Here is a 19,503-nt window from a genome sequence, read left to right as displayed (position 1 = left end):
AGATATTCTGTTATGAATAACTGTAGCCCTAGTCTTTAAAAGTGCTGCTCGGCTCTCTGTGCCAGTTTCAATCAGACTATTCCAGTAACAAATGCTATAGGAAATTTCCAATGTCTTTGTCAACTAGTCACCAACTTATAGCTTACAGAGAGCTCGCTGCTCTCGTGTTATTCAATCAGTAAGCATTTGCCAAGCACCGTGTGCCAGGTGGTATCCTAGGCACAGGGGATACAAAATGCATAAAGTCAGGCCCCTCTCTCTAGGAAGATGGCCTCCTCACAGACAGAAGGGAGCATGAGCAAGAAACTACAGGGTCACACAGCAGGGCCTGGACAATGTTACCTGGCTCTCTGGAAGGCTTTACAGGCATTGAGTGACCTTGATTCCATCAACCAAGGTAATGAACAGGGTAGAGGATACCTGGGGTTGTGCAGGTAACAGGCTTAAGTTTGATGGACTCATGAGGTCCCCAGCTAGGCAGATATGCAGTAGATGGTCCCATACTGGGCCCGGAGCTCAGGAAATATCAGAGATGAATTCAGAGATGTGGTGTCATTCCCCCTCCACAAGAGAGAACAGAATCAACAGATACAGATGATGTTATCCAAAGAGCAATGACAGAACAAGGGGCCTCAACATCACACCCAAGGGAACGCCACCGTATGTGGACAAAAGGAAAGAGAAATCACTGAAGGAGCACTAGAGAAAGTGGGAACAAAATGAGAGAAAGCAGCTATGGAAGCTCAAAAAAGAAAGTTTCGAGAACAAAGGAAGATTAAAGGCTTCCGAAAGAAACCAGTCAGGTGAGGTGTGAGGAGGGACTGATGCAGAGTGAGACCCTGGTTCACCAGAGCTTCCTGCCAGGAAGTTTTTTCTTCCTAAACACTTACCCATTGTTCCAACTTCCCTTGACCTTAATTGTCACCTGCTTCTTTTTTTTTTTTCAAAAGGTAGCTATAAAATTTAAACATTTTTCTATAAGACTTCAATTCCTTGGAGGAATTATTGTCACAAGCCAAACAGACACACAGAACGGCTGGCCAAGGCAAGCACATGAAGAGCAAGGTGAGGGAGAAGCAGACCATACCAATACTAAGGACTTTCCTTCTGGAACCTTCACAGTCACAGCCACCTCTGGCTCTGAGATGTCAAACTCAACTTGATCTTCAGCAATGACTTGGTCCCGGCAGCCAAGGGCATGGGGGCAAAAAGAGGCACGGAAGACACCTGGAGGCAGAGCAAGAGGAGTTCCGGTCATGGTCCCGCAAGGCCCAGCTGGGCACGTAGCTATGGTGCCTGCTCCCCGATGCTCACCTGGCCACAGCCGCCCTCCGTCCACAAAGACCTGTGTGGGAAATGTTGGGTGTGCTGCTTGATAAAAATGGATGACAATGACATACCGGCCTAGGCGTGGTACAAGTCCTCGCAGGGTCACTTGGTTCTAAGTAGAAAAAAAGAGGATAAAATAACTCCCCAAGTTGCAGAGCTATGAACATTTAGAGTTTAAAAACCAAAACCATCTAGATATTTAACCAGGTGAAATGAAAACCTATGGTCACACAAAACTTTCACTTGAATGTTTACAGCTGCACTCTTTGTAATCAGAAATCCTGGAAACAAACCAAATGACCTTCAACTCAGAATGTATGAACCAACAGTGTGGTCAGCCATAAGTGATGTTGGAGGGAATGTAATTTGGTACAATTACTTTGGAAAACTGTCTGGCAGCTTTTACCAAAGTCAAACATATCGCTGAGCAATTGCACTATTAGGTACACACCCAGTAGAAATGCATAATGTTTGCCAAAAGGCTGTGCGAGAATGTTCCCAGCATTCACATACCGCTTGGAATAACCCAGTAAGAAAGAGTCAGGCTCCATCTTGGATGTTTGACTGACAGGTGTCAAGCTCCATCACTCATTTTAATCTTTTGCCCCACACCTGCACAAGCCAAAAAGAAGGCCCAGGTGCACATCCCTTGGCACAGGCAGGAAGTTCAAACCACACTAATTCTAGCACATGGGAGGGGGGTCCTTACCTTGCACTCCTCCACCTTCCCCTCACCCCGTCCAACCACAGGGAAAACCAGAGTCATGCTCCCACTTTTGATCTAGCTTGAGTGTGAGTCCTGCTCTCTCTAGAAAATCTCACTCCGTGAGGTGTCTTTTCAAACCCTCAAAAAAACAGGAAAAACAGCAGCAATAAAAGATTATCTTCAGTTTTCAGTTGAGAACCGTGACTTGAAGAAAGCAAATAATTTGATAAACGTCATACTCTAATTTAAGAGCAAAACCAGGACTAGAACTCCCTTGTCATGATTTCAAATTCATCGCCCCCTATGATTCTGGGTGGACTTCCCCATACAGGCTCTTACTAAATTTTCTCTCTCAGATCCTGTTCATTTTCTAACTTGATGCAATGTGAATGGACATGAGCCATCTCTAGGATTAAAAAGATATAATATCATCAGGGCAAATGGTAAGTCCTGCAATTTCATAGTTTACAGTGAAAAAAAAATACAGTCCCTTACTATATTTCATCTTTATGCTATTGACTATTAATCAATAAATGTTTATTGAGAATTTCCTGCCTGCAAAGCATTTTGCTGATATAGTTGGGGATGCAAAAACTCTGTTAGCCAGAGCAGCTTTTGCAAGTGCTTACATTCCAACTTGGGAAGACAAGTGATCATCTCAACAATATTACATAGCAGTAGTCCATGAAAATACGACCTATCACAAAATGGGCCATGAAAAGTTGCCAAATGACTGTGTAGGTAGAGATACAGAAAGAAAAGAGAACATCAGGATGGGGTGGTCATAGACAGGATTAGCCAGATGCCTCACATCCAGGATTCTCCACAGTTGAGAGCAGAGGACCTCAAACTTCAGGGGCATCCAAATCCCCTGGAGGGTTTATTAAAACACAGATTCCTGGGCCCCACCTCCAGAGTTTCTGATTCCGTAATTCTGGGGTGGGCTTGTAAACATGCATTTCTAACAAGTTCCCAGGTGACGCCGATGCTTCTAGTGAGGGCCATGCTTTGAGAACCGTAATTTAGAAACAACACCCTTGAGAGGAGTCCCACCTGTGGTGCCTTCAGGGTGACTCCAGTAACAACATCTGCAGAAGGCGAAGGATCCTGGGGCAGGAAAGGAGAAGACTCACCACTCGGGACATCCAAAATTAATGCTGTTGGAGGAGTTTCAGGGACCAGGGAGACACAAGAGGCACTGAAAAAAAGAATATTAAAAAACAACCAAAAATGGAAGAACCATCCATTGGTGAAGATAGCGACTGTGAGCAAAAGACTGTGTGACACCAAAAGGATCTAGTCTCGAGAGAACCACAGGACTGTGGAGGGATCTTTATACAAAGATTCTCAGTGTAGTCAATTGGTCAAGTGTATTGCAGCAAACCTGGTCAATACAATGAGCTAAAACAGAAAGAAAATCTTAATTTTGAAAAATAGTAACCAGACAGAAACTCATAGAAACTTTCCCTTCTAGAACTAAAATTCATGTTAAATGGGGTCAATGCAATGAAACATTATTATTCACCTCCAAACATAAATGTCGACATAAAATCATATAAAAACAAAAAAGACAAATGCACATCATTTCTTTCAGGCACAGGCAGATTTCACTGTCTTGGTGGCTTCTATAGTCCTAACCATATGCCCAAGATTTCACAACTGTGTCTATAAGTTATTTTTGAATCTACAACAAAACAACCCTCCTGAAAACCTGATAATCACTGGTTAGCTAATCCTCATAACATAGTGATGACATGGGTCACTATTTTCACGGTTTTTTAAATAAGGAGCCTCAGACACAGAGATTAAAGGATTGGAACAAAGTGAGTCTTTGGGAGGGCTCAGAACAGCACTCAGTAACTGCCATTGAGGGCAAAGCTTAACCATTCCCCCCAGTTGGTACTGTGTCAGCTTCCTGATATTATGGAATACTGGAAAGACTGCTGGGGGAAATGATTTAACTGATTTTTTATTTTAACCCATCATCAGCCTTTAGTACCTTGGCCTATGATCCCTTCTGAAGTTAAGCATGAAGTTGCAGCCTTACAAGCATTATAGTACCACTCAGAGCACAAACAAAGGAGAAAGGAAGGAAACCCATTACCTTTGATTAACATAACTCCCGTAACTGGCAATGCATTTGACTTGAGGTCTCAAATATTCAGTTGAGAATTCTTCAATGGGTATGATACAAATTTGATGCTGTTGAGCAAATACAATGCAAAAAGGTAACATCACGGTTATCGGCAAAGCCAATGGTATGGTCAAACATACTCTTAAAAAAGTTGTTAAGTAAAGAAATTACAATAGCTATTTTAAAGCAGAAAAAACTGCAGAACGGCACTCCCTATTGCATCATTATGTGCAACAAATCCTTTTTACTGTTACACAGAATCACTGTTTAAATGTTCTTGGAATAGTCAGAGGAATAAATAAAATCATGAAATTCAAAAACAACTCTTTGTCAGTGACTTTTAGTGCCTGTTTTTCTCTCCTACGCTGGGCTGATGCTGGCTTTTCAAACCCCTTGGGAGGGAGAGGGGGTACATGGTAGGCAGCTAGGGAGCCTGCTTTTCAGAGCCTGTTGTCTGTAGCTCCTGCTACAAACACTCTTTCTTAATAGAGGATAACCTGAATCTCAGGTACATTTAGACTTCATTGAAGGAAGGGTCTCCAGAGCTAGTTTTTGAGTCACACAAGAAACTCAGTTATTAACTTATCAATACATTTTATTTTAATCAAAACTATATTACCAGGGCGCCTGGGTGGCTCAGTTGTTTAAGTGACTGCCTTCGGCTCGGGTCATGATCCTAGAGTCCCAGGATTGCCTCCTGCATCAGGCTCCCTGCTCAGCAGGGAGCCTGCTTCTCCCTCTGACTCTTCCCCCTCTCATGCTCTCTCTCTAGCATTATCTCTCTCAATAAATAAAAATCTTTAAAAAAAAAAACTATATTACCAGCTTGATCACAAACCTATTCAGTAACAACAAAACTTTTTATTGAACACCTACTCTATGCCAGGCACTAAGACTAAGGGATCCTACAAGACCAGGATGGAAAACACCCCTGCCCTCATTAGCTTATATTCTAGTTAGACATCCGAATGATATTAGACTATTTCAAAAAGGGCAAACTTATGCTTAAAAGATGAAAACTGGGTCACTACATCAAAAACTAATGATGTATTGTTTGGTGACTAACATAATATAATAAAATAAAATAAAATAAAAAGATAAAGACTCAGCGCTGTTATAATTCCCAAAGATGAAGAGGTTAGATTCACTCGGATTGTTATCTCTAAAAAGAGAGTCACAATTTTTAAAAGAACGTCTTAAGTTATTATATAATTTATGTAATAACTTTTAAAAACTCAATTCCAGATAATTCTTAAGAGAAGGCTCAAAGTTTTTAATACTGTCAAGCACGAATATTTAAAACACATTAGAACAAGCTGGCCTAGCATTTCTCAGAGTGTGATACATGCTTAATATTAACAGTGACAGGAAGTTGCTTCATACTTAGATAATCTTCTGTTCTCTGAGACATTTATTATAAATCTGGCCACCCCTTCCTAGCCCAGTCCCACTGCCTGGGTTTATCACAATTCTCAATATTTAAGTTGCGTTATTAAAAGGGAGGCATGCAGATATTTAATCTGCCAAACTTGGTATTTTTAACTCTTAATGGTATATATCTAATTAACTGAAAAATATACTTTTTGAGATAGAGTAACAGTAGTCTGGAAAAGAAATACCAGGTGATTGCAACCTTGAAAATTCTGAAGGAGTCTGCCAAGAAGCTAATAGACATAATAAAATAGTAAAATGGGCAAGAAAATAAACAGTAACTAATGGCATTTCTATACACCAGCATAAAAATAAACTAGGAACTATAATGACAAAAGAGATTTCACTCATAATAGTAACAATGAATAAACATTAATGAAATAGAGTTCTGTGAGATGTGTTCAAACTTAATGAGCAAACTTTACTGGGTGCTATAAAAAAAAAAGGCTCAAACAAATGAAGAGACAAGACAGAGTTCTAGATGGGAAGAAAACACATCATTAAACTGGCAATTCTTCACAGGTTCATTTTATAGATGAAATACAAATCCACTCAAAGTTTTCATAAGTTGTAAAATATAGAGATATCACCAAAATGCTTCTAAAATTCAAAGGGCAAAAGAGAAGCATACCAGAAGGAACCGGGCCCTGTGCGCTTTGAGCCGAATGCCTGCATCTGCTAACAGCTCAAACACAGCGAGGCGACTCCTGCCATCAGTCACAACACTCCGGCAGAGGACACTGTGAGAGGAAAGAGTGTGCTTAGCCTGACTCCGTGCCTCCTTGTGCGGTAGCTGATTGCTCTTCTGTTTCTCCTGTTTATAACCAGGCCACTGACAGTGCATCTTCCAGCACAATGAGTTTAAGAGAGATGCAGTCCACAATCAGTACAAGAAAAAAAACCTTCTGACTGGGGCACATCTCAGGGCTAAAGCCCTTGCTCACTTTTTCCACCTGGCTTTATGCAATACTTGGTCTAATCACTGGGAGAAAAAGCCCCAGGGTCAATAATGTCTGATCTCCAAGACACAACCTTCTTGGAAATTTATCAATATTCTTGGTACCGTCAGTGATTAAAGTTGCCTATTGGCCTCAAAATGATCAATGATATACCACACCACATCAGCACTGGGGCTGGCCTTACTCCAGTCATGAGAAACCAGAGTTTGCCATTAGAAGCTCAGTCTGCTCCTCCCATCCCTCCTTCCTTGTTGTACCAGCTGTGCTCCTTCCTTCCACCCTATCAGGTGAAATAGGGAGTTCAGAAAAAAAGAAAAAAGAAAAGAAAAGAAAAGAAAAGAAAAGAAAGAGGAAGGAAGGAAGGAAGGAAGGAAGGAAGGAAGGAAGGAAGAAAGAAAGAAAGAAAGAAAGAAAGAAAGAAAGAAAGAAAGAAAAAGAAAGAAAGAAAGAAAGAAAGAAAGGAAGAAAGAAAGAAAGAAAGAAAGAAATACGGAGTTCAGGAACATTTAAAAGGCCACGGTTTGAAACCAAAGAATACACTCTAACCCATTAAGGAAGTATTTTTTGAGGAATGTTTCTGATTTCATATCCTGTAGCAACTTTTCTGTCTGTAAATATAATATGGAAACTAGTTCAGAGGCAAACTAAAAGAAATGACCATCTCTGGGAAATATTTGAAATAATTTATGCAATGACTTTTGGGTAAGGATTAAAATGAGATGGTATATAAAGAGCCACAGTCAGAAACTCAAAGAACAGCTGTTTTCTTTTCCCTTTTGAGCACATGAGTGTGCACGTGTGTGTGTGTGTGAAATTAAATGCATTCCTTTTGGTTCAAGCATAATCCTGGGAGTTAAATATATTAGGTGATTCACTAAGATTTAGCTTTATCCATATCCTTTTCAAATTCTTACTAAGAATAGACTAATGATAATAACTGGATTGATTTAATCATGAGTGAACATCTCTTACAGAAGGGTGATCAGATTTATCACAACACTGTTTTGAAAAGTGGTATTTTAATTAGTACCACTACTCTTCTGTTGGGATATTTTTTTAAATAACACCATTAGAACTCACTTGAGAAACGCTAAGAAAGGTTCAACCCTCAGCAGGAGAAGCTGCAATTGCTGAAAGGGCCTGTCATTTGAAATAGGCTTTTATGGGTCAAATATTTTCCAATTGCACCATATTTTTGGACTACAGTACTTAGAGCCTGTTCATTTTCACTTGTCCACATGACAAAGTAGAGAAGGAAGAAATATTTTATACTAGTGAAACAGTATCACGGCACATTCCTGGAAATAGTTAAAACACAATAAAAGGGAGTCCTAGTCTAATACAACCCTGTCTTGGAATTCTAATGTCCCTGGTAAAGAAGAACTTGGTGCTGTCATGCCCAGAGACAAAGTGATCTACAGAATACCGCACAGTTGTCTGCCTCAAAGCCATTCAGACAGAGGTCATGAAACCAAGCTCGTGGCTTATGGAATCCTGGAAGGGCGCCCTTTCTTTCTTTAGCTTTGAAACCACTCCTCCGCTTGGTCTAGATGTTCTCAGACTCTTCTGAGATGGGTCAGAGAGCCACCAGGGACATTAGGAGTGTTTCCTCCTGGGTCCTTAGCCATCGCCACCTTGTATCCTGTGGAGCAGGGATCAAGCGACATAATCTGGAAGGTGGAAGGAGTCAGACGGCTGAACCAGAGGGTGGACAGGGTCTGGAGAAGCCCTGCCCCAGCCCTGTGGCCAACAGTCTCCAGGACTTGGGTGGTGAGGTGACCCACCCACCCGGGAGTGTACATTCCAGTGGTTGCTGATGTCATCCACAGATGAAACTAACATTTTCAGGTAATGAAAGAACATTCTGGGGAACTTTTTTGCCCCATTAAAAGTCCAAATGCAATTATATTCTTTGTTTTTTTTTTTTTAAATCACCACCCCAGAAAAAAGGGCTGATTAGATTTTTTTAAAGATTCTTAAATGAAGCCCTCACAGTTTCCTTTTTAAGGTTGCTGAGAGCATGATGTTAATGCAATAACCATTTCATTAAGTCTCATAAAAGTTTCCATTCTGAGCTCCTAAAAGTAACTCTTTTCATAAGTTCTTTTATTCGCAAAACAGGAAAAATGTCCAACTACTTCAGGTCATTTGGAGCTTGACAAAAAGTCATAGGCAAGTCGTGGTAACAAAATTGTTTAAGGCCTTGGCCAAGAACTGGGTGGGTTCACTGCAGTTCTCCACCTGCTGTCTGAAGAGACTGACTCCCAGTGCCATTTATTACACAATTAATTTCATGTTGAAAACACCCCTTGCATATTCTGGACATTTGCATAGATCTTGAAATAGTATAAAAAGAAAACAATTTTTAATAAATCTTTGTCAAAGTTCTTAGAAAAGAGTAACTGAATCAGGGTGAATTTTTAAATACAGCAATCAGGGTTAATTATTTTTCACCTGATGATCATCAAACATTAAGTATTCCCAGTCTCCAAAGGGCGTGTTGTGAAGGCAGTTGTGACAGAGTCTTTTCTCCTTTCCCATGTGCCCATGTGCTCTACCCAGCATTTGAGGTGAGACCACTGAGTTCCCTGAATGACCCAGGATTGTGGTTGCTTCATGGGAATCTGAGCCAAAGTGGTGAGTGGAACACACAGCTTTTCAAGAAAATGCAACAATTTCAAGATGTCCACAGAGAAGCCTTCCAATACTACACTGGGGGTGACACCCGAGAGCATAGTCTCCTGCTTGTTTTCAAGATCGGCCTCAAAAAGGACACAACTTCCCAATCCAGATAAAAAACCAAAGGTCCCAAGGCTGACCTCCGGATTGTTCCAGTACAAAGGAATCCCCCATGACAGGACTGATTACCTGTACTTGCAGCTGTAGATGTTCACCTGGCTGACCAGGACAGACCCAGGGCTCTCCATGTGCACATCAACCACAGACAGCTGGTCTACCTCCGTGGCATACTCGACCACGACCACGTAGTTACCAACCTGCGGGACCTGCAGCCGCAGGTGCAGGTCTACCTGTGAGAGAACCCGAGCACATGGACATGAAATGTACTGGATGCATTTACATAGGCGACAGTGAAACCAGGGCTAAGCAGACACCAGGAAATAGTTTTATATGTTATCATAGTAAGGAACATGGTCCTCTAGCTAGGAATGCCAGATAAAATACAGGATGTGTCATTAAATTTGAAATGCAGTAAGCAACACATAACTATTATTTATCTGCAATTCAAATTTAAATGGAGCATTTGTAGTTTTATTTTCTAAATCTGGCAACCCTAATTATAGGGGCTTCTACTCCTTTCACCCATATATTTTCCTTGTTTCTCAAGGCAAAAGACACTCTGAAAACTTGAGGTAAAAAAGAATCTCCAATGGGTGATAAGAGGAATAGAAGTATGCCTTGAGGCTCTTCTGCTGTTCTTCAATTTAAAAAATGAACTTAAAATTTTGTGTATGCAGATAATGAGAAGTGATACATGCACCCCACTCCTGGGACAATAACTAATAATAGTTTGGTTTTCATACTTCCAAACCATTGTCCATGTCTGAAAATGTACACGAATGTATTTTTTTTTTTTTTTAGAAAACTCACAATAAGCAATCATGGATGCTTTTGTGCCATCATGGCAGAGCTGAGTAGCTCCGACAGAGTCCATACGACTCTCAAAGCCAAAAATATTTACTATCTGGCCTTTTACCAAAAAAAAAAAAAAAAAAAAAAAAAAAATGCCCACACCTGGTTAGGAGCTTGGAGTCTGGAATCATACTGCCTCCAGCTGTGTGACTTTGAGCAAGTTACTTAATGTCTATATGCCTCAGTATCCTCCAGTGTCCAAATGAAGATAACAACAGTATCCACCTCTTAAAGTTATTATGAGGATTAAATGAATTAATATATGAAGGACTCTTAGAAGTGTATTTGGCATGCCACAAACACTACATAAACACTACATACTCCGACGATTATAATTGTGATTATTGCCTTTTGCCATGACTTGTTTTTTTTTACTCAACAATATTTTCTGTTTATAGCAGCACAAGCAGATAAACTTCATTTTCCTAATGGCTTCCTACCGTTCCATATATTATGAGCATAAAATGATTTAACTAATCCCCAACTGATGGACACTTAGGATGTCCCTAATTTTCCCTATAACATATAAAGCTATATGATATATATATATATCATCATATATATGCACATCCTTAGGCTAGTATTTCTGTAAGATTCCTAGAAGTAGAATTGCTGAGTCAAAGTATATGTGCATATTGAATGTCTGAGCCAATATTACAACTACATTCGGTAGCAGTTTAACCCCCTTCAGTCTGTAAGCTCAGGCTCAGCCAAGCTTTACCACACTTAATTAAAATCCTCCTGCCCCTTGCCTTCAGGAAATTCACATTTACTGTTCTCTCTGCACAGCCCTGAGCCACACAACTAATATTTTCCACAGTGATTTTTCTATCACTTATATAATAGAAAGACTTCCCTCAGGGATAAAAAAAAAAAAAAATGGATTATCCACACCACTTTTCCACTCTGTTACAAAGTGAAATATTGGTCCATGTGTGGAGGTTATTACCAGCATTTCTCCCCTGGGCATCTCCAAACAACGGTTTGTCTGTCTTCACCCACCATAAAGCCCACACAGGCCAATGATGTATTCACTTCTCTTCCAGAAGTTATTATTGGCTGCCAGTTTTATCACAGCACTCTATTATAAATTTCTATTGTTCTTTCCACTCTGAGTCCTATAGATTGATTTTTTGGAAGACTTGTAGGAAGGCTTTTGAATACATCTGTTGGTAAAAGTAGGTTTTGGGAAACTCAGATAAAAGACAAATCATGGCAAGTAGAAATTTTATTATCTGCTGTTTGTTATAAGTGATTTATCTTAGTAAAAGGAAACTTCATCAGAACCAGTGTCAAACTGGAAGGATCCTTCCAGTTTTATGGCATAGAACAGCCCTCACCTAGTTATGAGTGTTTCAAATGAAGACATAAAAGGTGGGCATATCAAATCTGATGCTTACACAAAGCTAAGAGGGCTGGTGAACATATCTGATGTCAAAATGAGTCTTCAAAATGATTTGGTCAACCTATACTTATTAAACACCTACCCTATGCCAGCTCACCTGATGGGCATACAATGGGAAACAATACAGACCTGGTCTCTATCCTCAGACAGACTTTAATCAAATACTTAGAAAATTAGACCAACACAATGTGAAATTATATGTATGACGAATGTTCTGACTAGGTGCTCAGGGGGCTGCCTGAGCTGGTCAGGAAGACTACGGAAGGGGGGAGACTTCCTGAAGAAGCAACAACTTAGTTGAGTGCTTGAGGACAAGGAACAGATAGCCAGGCCCCAAGGGGAGGGAGGACCATTCAGGCAGAGGGAACATCCTGCAGGAGGAGGTTACCCTATGACATACGGTGCTAGAGGGTAGCAATATGTAAGACCAAGAGACTGAAGGCAGGCCACAGTGGCGAGGAACAGAGAGCAAGAAGAGCTATGATAAAACCGGGAGGTAAGAGGGGTAGCCTTAGAGACCATTAAAATCTTTTGTCTCTCTTCTAACAGCAATAATATGTTATTGAAATTTTCCAATTATGTATGAATTAGATGGAGTGAGAGGGTCAGTGATGATTAGATATTTCTACCAACATGAGTATGCTGACAATTGTATGGAGTCAAGATTGTGAGATTCAGTGGGCAAGAGCCAGTGTGAATGAGCTAATTAAGAGGTTACTACAGAGATCCTTATGAAAGATGATCATTTATTAGGCAAGAAAGATACACGGAGAGAAGTAGAGACATTTAAGAAAAGTTTGGGATGTAGATTCAGAGATGGGTTGCCTTTGGTGAGGGAGGGAACAGAAGAAGTCATGGATGACCCTAAGGATTCTGATTTATACAATTTGATGGATGGTGGTAGCATTTACTTAGGTAGGGACACTGAAATGTAATTTGAGATCCCTCTGAGACACCTAAGAGGTAATGTCAGGAAGGAAGTTGGCTATGCTGTTCTGCATCTGAAAGGACAAGTATGACTAGACACACCAATTTGGTAGTTATCTATGTAGAGTTGGTATCTAACCCAACAGGCACGGAGGAGGCTGCTTAGGGAGAGAATATAAGGTAACAAGACAAAGGCTAAGACTAAGCCTGAACAAATTCCAATATTCAATGGCTAAACAGAGGTTGAGCCTGTAAATGATATTCTGAGGAAGAAGCCAGAGAGGTAGGAAGAGATCCAGACCACTCTTAAATTATGGAAAACAAAGTAAAAGAGTATTTTAAGATGTAAGGGGTATTCAACAAGTATTGAAAGCTGCTGAGAAGTTGAGTAGATGAATAGGTGAGGAATGAAAAATATCCACTGGATTTAGTGACAAGAACATCATTGGAAACCCTGGGAAAGAAAGAAAAGATGGAAGGGAGGAAGGAAGGAGGGCGGGAGGGAAGGAGGGAAGGAAAGAAGGAAGGAAGGGAGGAAGGAAGGAAGGAAGGAAGGAAGGGGGGGGAAGGTGGGAGGGTGGGAGGAAGCAAGCCAGCCAGACTGGTGTGGGTTGAGGTGTGAATGGAAGTGAAAGAATTAGAAACAGTATAGAATTATCTAATTCTTTGGAGAAGTCTGGTTGTGAAGGAGGGAAGCGTTATGGCTGAGGGAATGTGGGAAGGGAAAGGAGGGTTTTATTAAAAAAGAGAATAGAATTTAACATCTTTAAAAGGTGACAGTGACTTCCAGGTCAGATGGCACAGTGAATTCACTTTTTTTGCACCCCTTCTGCTCCAAGAGACAGCAACTATGGATAAAATGTTTTAAAAAGAAAACAAAAAGATATGTTTGAGATTAAAAGTGATGGAATATAAGTAAAAGAAAAACTCAAAACGTATGGGGGCTGAAGTCAGGGGCCTGTTGTCCTCCAAGTCTGGAAGCACGCTGTTTTGGTCAGCAGTTCAGCTCATGCAGAGTAAAGAAAACTAGAGATGACTCATATGAGACAGTGGTCAGATCCAGGCTCATTTTTTTAAGACAAAGATAAGTGTTCCCTCAAATCATGAAAAGCTGAAAAAGTTGCTGACAATCTGCCACTTAGATTTCAGCGTTATAAGAAGCTGCAGAATTTGGGAATCAAATATCAAAGATGTAGTCTCATGACCAAGAACTGATTTAAGCCACTCACTGACTCAGCATCTGAATCTGTGCTAACACTAATATCACAACAGTAGAAGTGGCACGTTTTAATGCTTGCCTCTGAGCTAATGGTCCAGAGGACTGTTAAGACATTGCAAAACTACAAGGCTGAGATGGGTATAAAGAAAAAGGGAGAGGATAAAAACCTTCCATTCAAAATAAGCCAGTAAGCCTGCAAACAAGATAAGCCTCTAAAACACATGAAGAAATCTAATGTTAGAAACAGGCAACAATATCAGCAATCAGAAGATGAGTTTACTTCAGATAAAATGAATTTTATGGGACAGTCTGATAAAGACTTTAAAATGATTATACTGGTCCCTAACCTGAAATCTTCAAACTTGGAAAAGGAAATTATTTTGGATCTTCTCTGGTAGCAAAACCTAATCTCACCTAACCAATTATCACTTGGTGGCAAAATGTGACTTGAATTAAGTCCATGTACACAGTCTTCATGTATTTCTCTTGCAGCACCTACTCATGCTTTTCATTGGGGAAATATTAACATGTTTGGTTATAGCATGTTGGCCAGGACCCCCCTGGAGATGGCGTGTGTGTGTGTGTGTGTGTGTGTGTGTGTGTGTGTGTGTACAGAATCTTAAAAATTCTGAATTCTGAAACATACCTGTCTCCAAGGGCATTAAGATACTCAAAAATATAAATGAAAGAGGAATGTCTTTAAAAAGTAAATAAAGTTATGAAACTAAATTGACAAAAAAAAACAAGGAAAAGTAAATATGAGTAAGAGCCAATTAGAAATCTTTGAGATTAACAGTATAAATTAAACTGAATCAATAGGCTAGATAAAATCTAGACTGGAGATACTGAAATATTCATGCATCCTAAGGAAGTCTTGAGGAATTCACCCACAAAGTAGCACAAAGATCCAAAGAGATATAAAAATATGAAAGAGCAGTTTGGAGATTGTGAGGCTCCAACATTCATCCAGTCTGATTTCCAGAAAAGAAGAATGTAAGGAATGGCAGCAAAATTATACTTGAAGTGATAACATAATGAGAATTTCCCAGGGTGAAAGATATGAATCTTCATTCTGAAAGTGTACCTGAGGACTAAATAAATAAATAAAAATAAATCTACACCTAAGCATATCATAATGAAACTTTAGAATGTCACAAATAAAAGTCCATCTTAGGATTTCTGGTTAAACATAATGGATTAAACACTTATATTTATTGATCTTCCCTCTCAGAACTCTGCAAAAATTAGAGTCAGTTTTTTTTAAATCATAAACCCACAAAGAAGAAGAGAATAGGAAAGAGGAATAAAAACCCAATAGACCAGAGAAATCAACAAAATTTTGGAAGCTGGAAAGCAGATGAATGTCAACTAATTAGACCAGAGAAAGCTGAAACCTAAGTGTCTGTATGAGCAGAGCTGGGGTGAGGATTGGAAGAAAAGATTGAAGAAATCTCCCAAAGCATAAAACAAGATCAAGAGATTGTAAATATTGATTAAAGATAAAGAAATAAATTATCAAAGAAATAACTCAAGAAAGTTTCCCAGAATGATGGATAGAAGGTTCCAGGCTAAAAGGCTGAGAGCCCAGCACACTGGCCAAAACATTATCTATATCAAGGCACATCCTTGTGAAATTTCAGAACACAAGAAATAAAGAAATGACCTTAAAAGCTTTGAGAAAGGAAAACCAGATTGCAGTCAAAGCATTGGGAACCACAATGTAACTTCTCAGGAACAGGACTTGAAGCTAGAAGTCAATGAGGAAACATTATCAAATTCTGGGGAGAAATGATTTCTAATCTAAAATCCTATATCTAACCAAGTAAAAAATCAAGATTGAGAGTAAAATAAAGATAGTTTCAGATATGCAAGTTCTCAACAACAACAACAGAAAGTAGCTCCTATGTGACCTTTCACAGGAAGCCTCTGGAGGACATAATCTCCAAATCTACCAAAATGAGGAAGGAAAAAAAAAAAGAAAGTTCCAATAGTCAGAAAAAAGAAGATTCAATACAACAAAGGTTAAAAAGAGAATATTTAAGATGGTGGGTGTGGTGGTGAAAAATTTCAGGAAATGGCTGTACCTCAAGCCCAGAGAATATATTCCAGGGTAAAGAAGAGAGATGAAAGATTCCAGGAGGGACATCTCCATGAAGAAGTGGAGAAGAGAAAAAGGAAGAAAGGAAAGGAGAAGAGAGGGAGGGATGGTATGTGGTGTATTTGAATTAAGATGAAACTCACAATCTATCTGAAAGTCTGGGGAAAGGGAAAAAATTAAATCTCTGGACAACAAGTTGGAGATTGGTTTACAATTGGTAAGTAAGAATTCTAAAGTCTGCTTTTTGTAAAAGAAGAGATCAGAATTACTGAATAACTTTAGACTTTTCTGGAAAATATATATTTAAGAGCATATGTTAAAATATTAAGGGTAACCACTAAAATATCAGAAAACAATCTATACCTATCAAACAAGGAAAAGACAGAGAAAACTGTCTCAATCAAACAGAAGTAGGGGCACCTGGCTGGCTCAGTCAGTAGTGCATGCTACTCTTGATCTCAGGTTCATGAGTTCAAGCCCCATGTTGGGCCTACAGCTTATTTAAAAAAAAAAAAACAAAAACACAACAACAACAACAACAAAACAGAAGTAGGAAAATTAGTTTTAAGAAGGTAAATTAAAAGCAAGTAAACAGGTATAGCCACTTTGGAAAACAGTATGGAGTTTCCTCAAAAAGTTAAAAATAGAGCTACTCTACAAACAGGCAATTGCACTACTAGGTATTTATCCAAAGGATATAAACATATGATTCGAAGGGGCACATGCACCCCAGTGTTTATAACAGCAATGTCCACAATAGCCTAAATATGGAAGAAGCCCAAATGTCTATCAACAGAAGAATGAATAAAGAAGATGTGGGGTGGGTGTGTGTGTGTGTGTGTGTGTGTGTGTGTAATGGAATATTACTCAGAATATTACTTCAAAAAGAATGAAATCTTGCCATTTGTAACGACATGGATGGAACTAGAGGGTATTATGTTAAGCAAAATAAGTCAGTCAGAGAAAGACAAATACCGTATGATTTCACTCATATGTGGAATTTAAGAAACAGATGAACATAGGGGAAGGGAAGGAAAAATAAAATAAGATGAAAACGGAGGCAAACTATAAGAGACTCTAAACAATAGGAAAACAGGGTTGCTGGAGGGGGTGGGGTGAGGGATGGGATCACGGGGTGATGGGCATTAAGGAGGGCACTTGATGGAATGAGCACTGGGTGTTGCATGCCACTGATGAATCACTAAATTCTACCTCTGAAACTAATAATACAGTATATGTTAATTAAATTGAATTTAAAAAAGCTAATAAAATAAATAAGATGATAAAAATAAGTCCAAATATGTCTGAAAACACAATAAATATAAATGGATTAAAATCACATTGTAAAACAGAGATGATAAAATTGAAATATAAAAAAATATATAGCTATAAATTTGTTTACGAGAGACAGAGGCTTCCCTGGTGTACAACAGGGTGATCTGACTTTAAAAGATGAGCTGTCTCTTTCTCAGAAATGATCTTTCTCTTTCTCAGAAAGAGAAAAGAAGGGAGACTCAGGTGGCAGTAAGTGCCAGAGCTAGGAGTTAACAAAGAAATGGGACCAGAGCAGCCTTCATGGTATATGTGTGAGACAAAGAGCTATGAGTAAACAAAGGAGGCCATTTAATAGAAGGAGAGGGGAACAGGCAAACACATGGAGAGAAGGGAAGGCTGTGAGAGCCAGGTGGCTCTGTCCCTCGAAGATTCCTAGGAGACCTGAATGTACTCAGTTCCTGCCCTTGAAATTCTGCCAGACCTCCCTGTATCCTAGAAAAGGAAAAACTGTTCATATGAGCTAGACGTAGTGGGTTGCTCTTTCAGCCCATGGTGTGACTAGAACACGTAATAGCAGTATGGCTAATGGTTAGTAAGTGATCACTTGATCACAACAAGAGCCCCTCATGGATTATTTATTTAATAGTACCCATGGGGTAGCTACTTTTGTATACCCCCATTTATATATCCCCAGTTTGTATTCTACTAAATTCAGACCTAGAGAGATTTTACAGCTAGTTACTGATGACCCAAGACACGAAGGCAGGCAGTTTCACTCCAGAACTCTCTTGACCATCACACCACACATGGTTTCCAGAGGAGGGATTACTCTGCATTGCTCCAGGTGGCTAATGATGACCAAAAGTTAGTCTACCTCTAGAAGAAATGACTCCTCCATCAATTTAAGTATTCAGTAGAGGCTAAATGAATGTTTAATAAGGATAATTTAGAAAGGATTCCTAAACAGGAAGGGAAATCAAATGATTTCTAAGACCTCTTCTAAAGCCATTAGTCTTTGAATTTTAGCACAATGATCTATTATAGCACTGTCCAATAGAACTTTCTGTGATAGCAAAAAAAAAAAAAAATCCTATAATCTGTGTTTTCCAATAAGGTGGCCACTAGACATATGTGATTACTGAGCACTTGAAATGTGGCTAGTGCAATTGAGGAACTGGATGTTTAGCTCTACTTAGCTTTAATTAATTTAAATTTATATATAGGCACATGGGCTAGTCACTGCTGTACTAGACAGCACAAGTCTGTAAACATTTAGATAAAATGGTAAAACAGACTGTTAAATAAAACTGGACAGCTCAGGGCTTAGTTTTATGCATCATGCAAATATGGCCCTGCCCAACAACTCAGTGCTGTGGCTCTGGGCTAAATCAGAGGCAAGGACACTTCCTGATGAGTCATCAGCATCATTCCCTGGAGGTTGGCCCTTCTCAACAGCACCCCCCTGCTATCTGGGGAACACACACACACTGTATGTGTGTGTGCATATTTATGTATGTAGATGCATGTGTGTGTATATACACAGCATGGGTTGGGAGGGATACAGAAGACTGTTAGAATGGAGTGGAAATGAGATCATTAGTTTTTCTTTATGCATATCTGTATTGCTTCACTTGTTACAACAAGTATACATATGCATATTTTTTTGCAAAACAAAAACTCAAATAAAAAAATGAAATGAAGACTAAAGAAATATCCTTAAAATCCTATAATAGCTACCCTGGAAATGTGAGTAATAAAGTTTACAAAAAGGTACACATCTATTCAGTGAGAATTAATACCATATATGTTATCAGCCTACACATTTAAGCATGAACATTGGCCTCAAAGGTACAAAACAGAGAATGCTGTAAAAAGTCAGGAATGGAAATATAGTAAAGGAAGTTTTTTTTTCAGTGTCTTTTTTTTTGAGGTGTTGCACTGTGTGTTCTTAGTGTTGATACACAGGATTTCTAACCCAAATCTTAAGTCAGTAGAGTCTTAGATTGTTTTGAGGCTTACAAAACTCAGGGAAGAAAAGCAATGTCCAAACCTGTAGTAACCTGTCCTCTAAGCTACGAGGGAGGTGCATTGGGATGCAGCAGTTCCAGATTCTGAGCTCCAAGAAATCAGCCCTTACAAACTGCTTGCCTGAGGGGATGAACAGTCAGTGAGCATTGCATCCTTTTAGGGTAAGCTGTGTAGTTTCTGGAGGCCATTTAGAAAGATCTTGCCCCAGATCAGGTAGAGCAAGACAGACCCTTATAAGTCTAGGGAATAAAAAGGAGAGGCTTTTGTGATTGCCCACATTCCCTGCCCTGTCTAGGAAGTGTTCAAAGATGAACCTTACTATGCTCCGTGTGGCGTACCGC

At 39.5% G+C, this 19,503-nt stretch overlaps 1 protein-coding gene across 4 annotated transcripts in view; it reads right to left on the bottom strand.

The window, feature by feature from the left end:
* The window catches only part of LAMA3 (laminin subunit alpha 3), a 257,294-nt gene that overhangs the window by 105,677 nt on the left and 132,114 nt on the right, over positions 1–19,503 (bottom strand). For 3 of the 4 annotated variants that reach the window (XR_003517036.2, XM_027576786.2, XM_027576783.2), the window contains exons 24-29: positions 9,428–9,588; positions 6,232–6,340; positions 4,140–4,237; positions 3,089–3,233; positions 1,315–1,441; positions 1,088–1,227 (exon numbers count right to left, since the gene is read on the bottom strand). Coding sequence is in view for 2 of the 4 variants with exons in the window: in XM_027576786.2 (XP_027432587.1) it covers positions 1,088–1,227; positions 1,315–1,441; positions 3,089–3,233; positions 4,140–4,237; positions 6,232–6,340; positions 9,428–9,588 (780 nt within the window). In the remaining 2 variants the exon portion in view is untranslated. Of the gene's footprint in view, positions 1–1,087; positions 1,228–1,314; positions 1,442–3,088; positions 3,234–4,139; positions 4,238–6,231; positions 6,341–9,427; positions 9,589–19,503 lie in introns of those variants that run through there. The other variant, XR_003517037.2, reaches the window with a different exon arrangement.

Source organism: Zalophus californianus, chromosome 14 (genome assembly GCF_009762305.2).
Source record: "Zalophus californianus isolate mZalCal1 chromosome 14, mZalCal1.pri.v2, whole genome shotgun sequence".
NCBI lineage: Eukaryota > Metazoa > Chordata > Mammalia > Carnivora > Otariidae > Zalophus > Zalophus californianus.
This window is presented reverse-complemented; position numbering and strand designations above follow the sequence as displayed.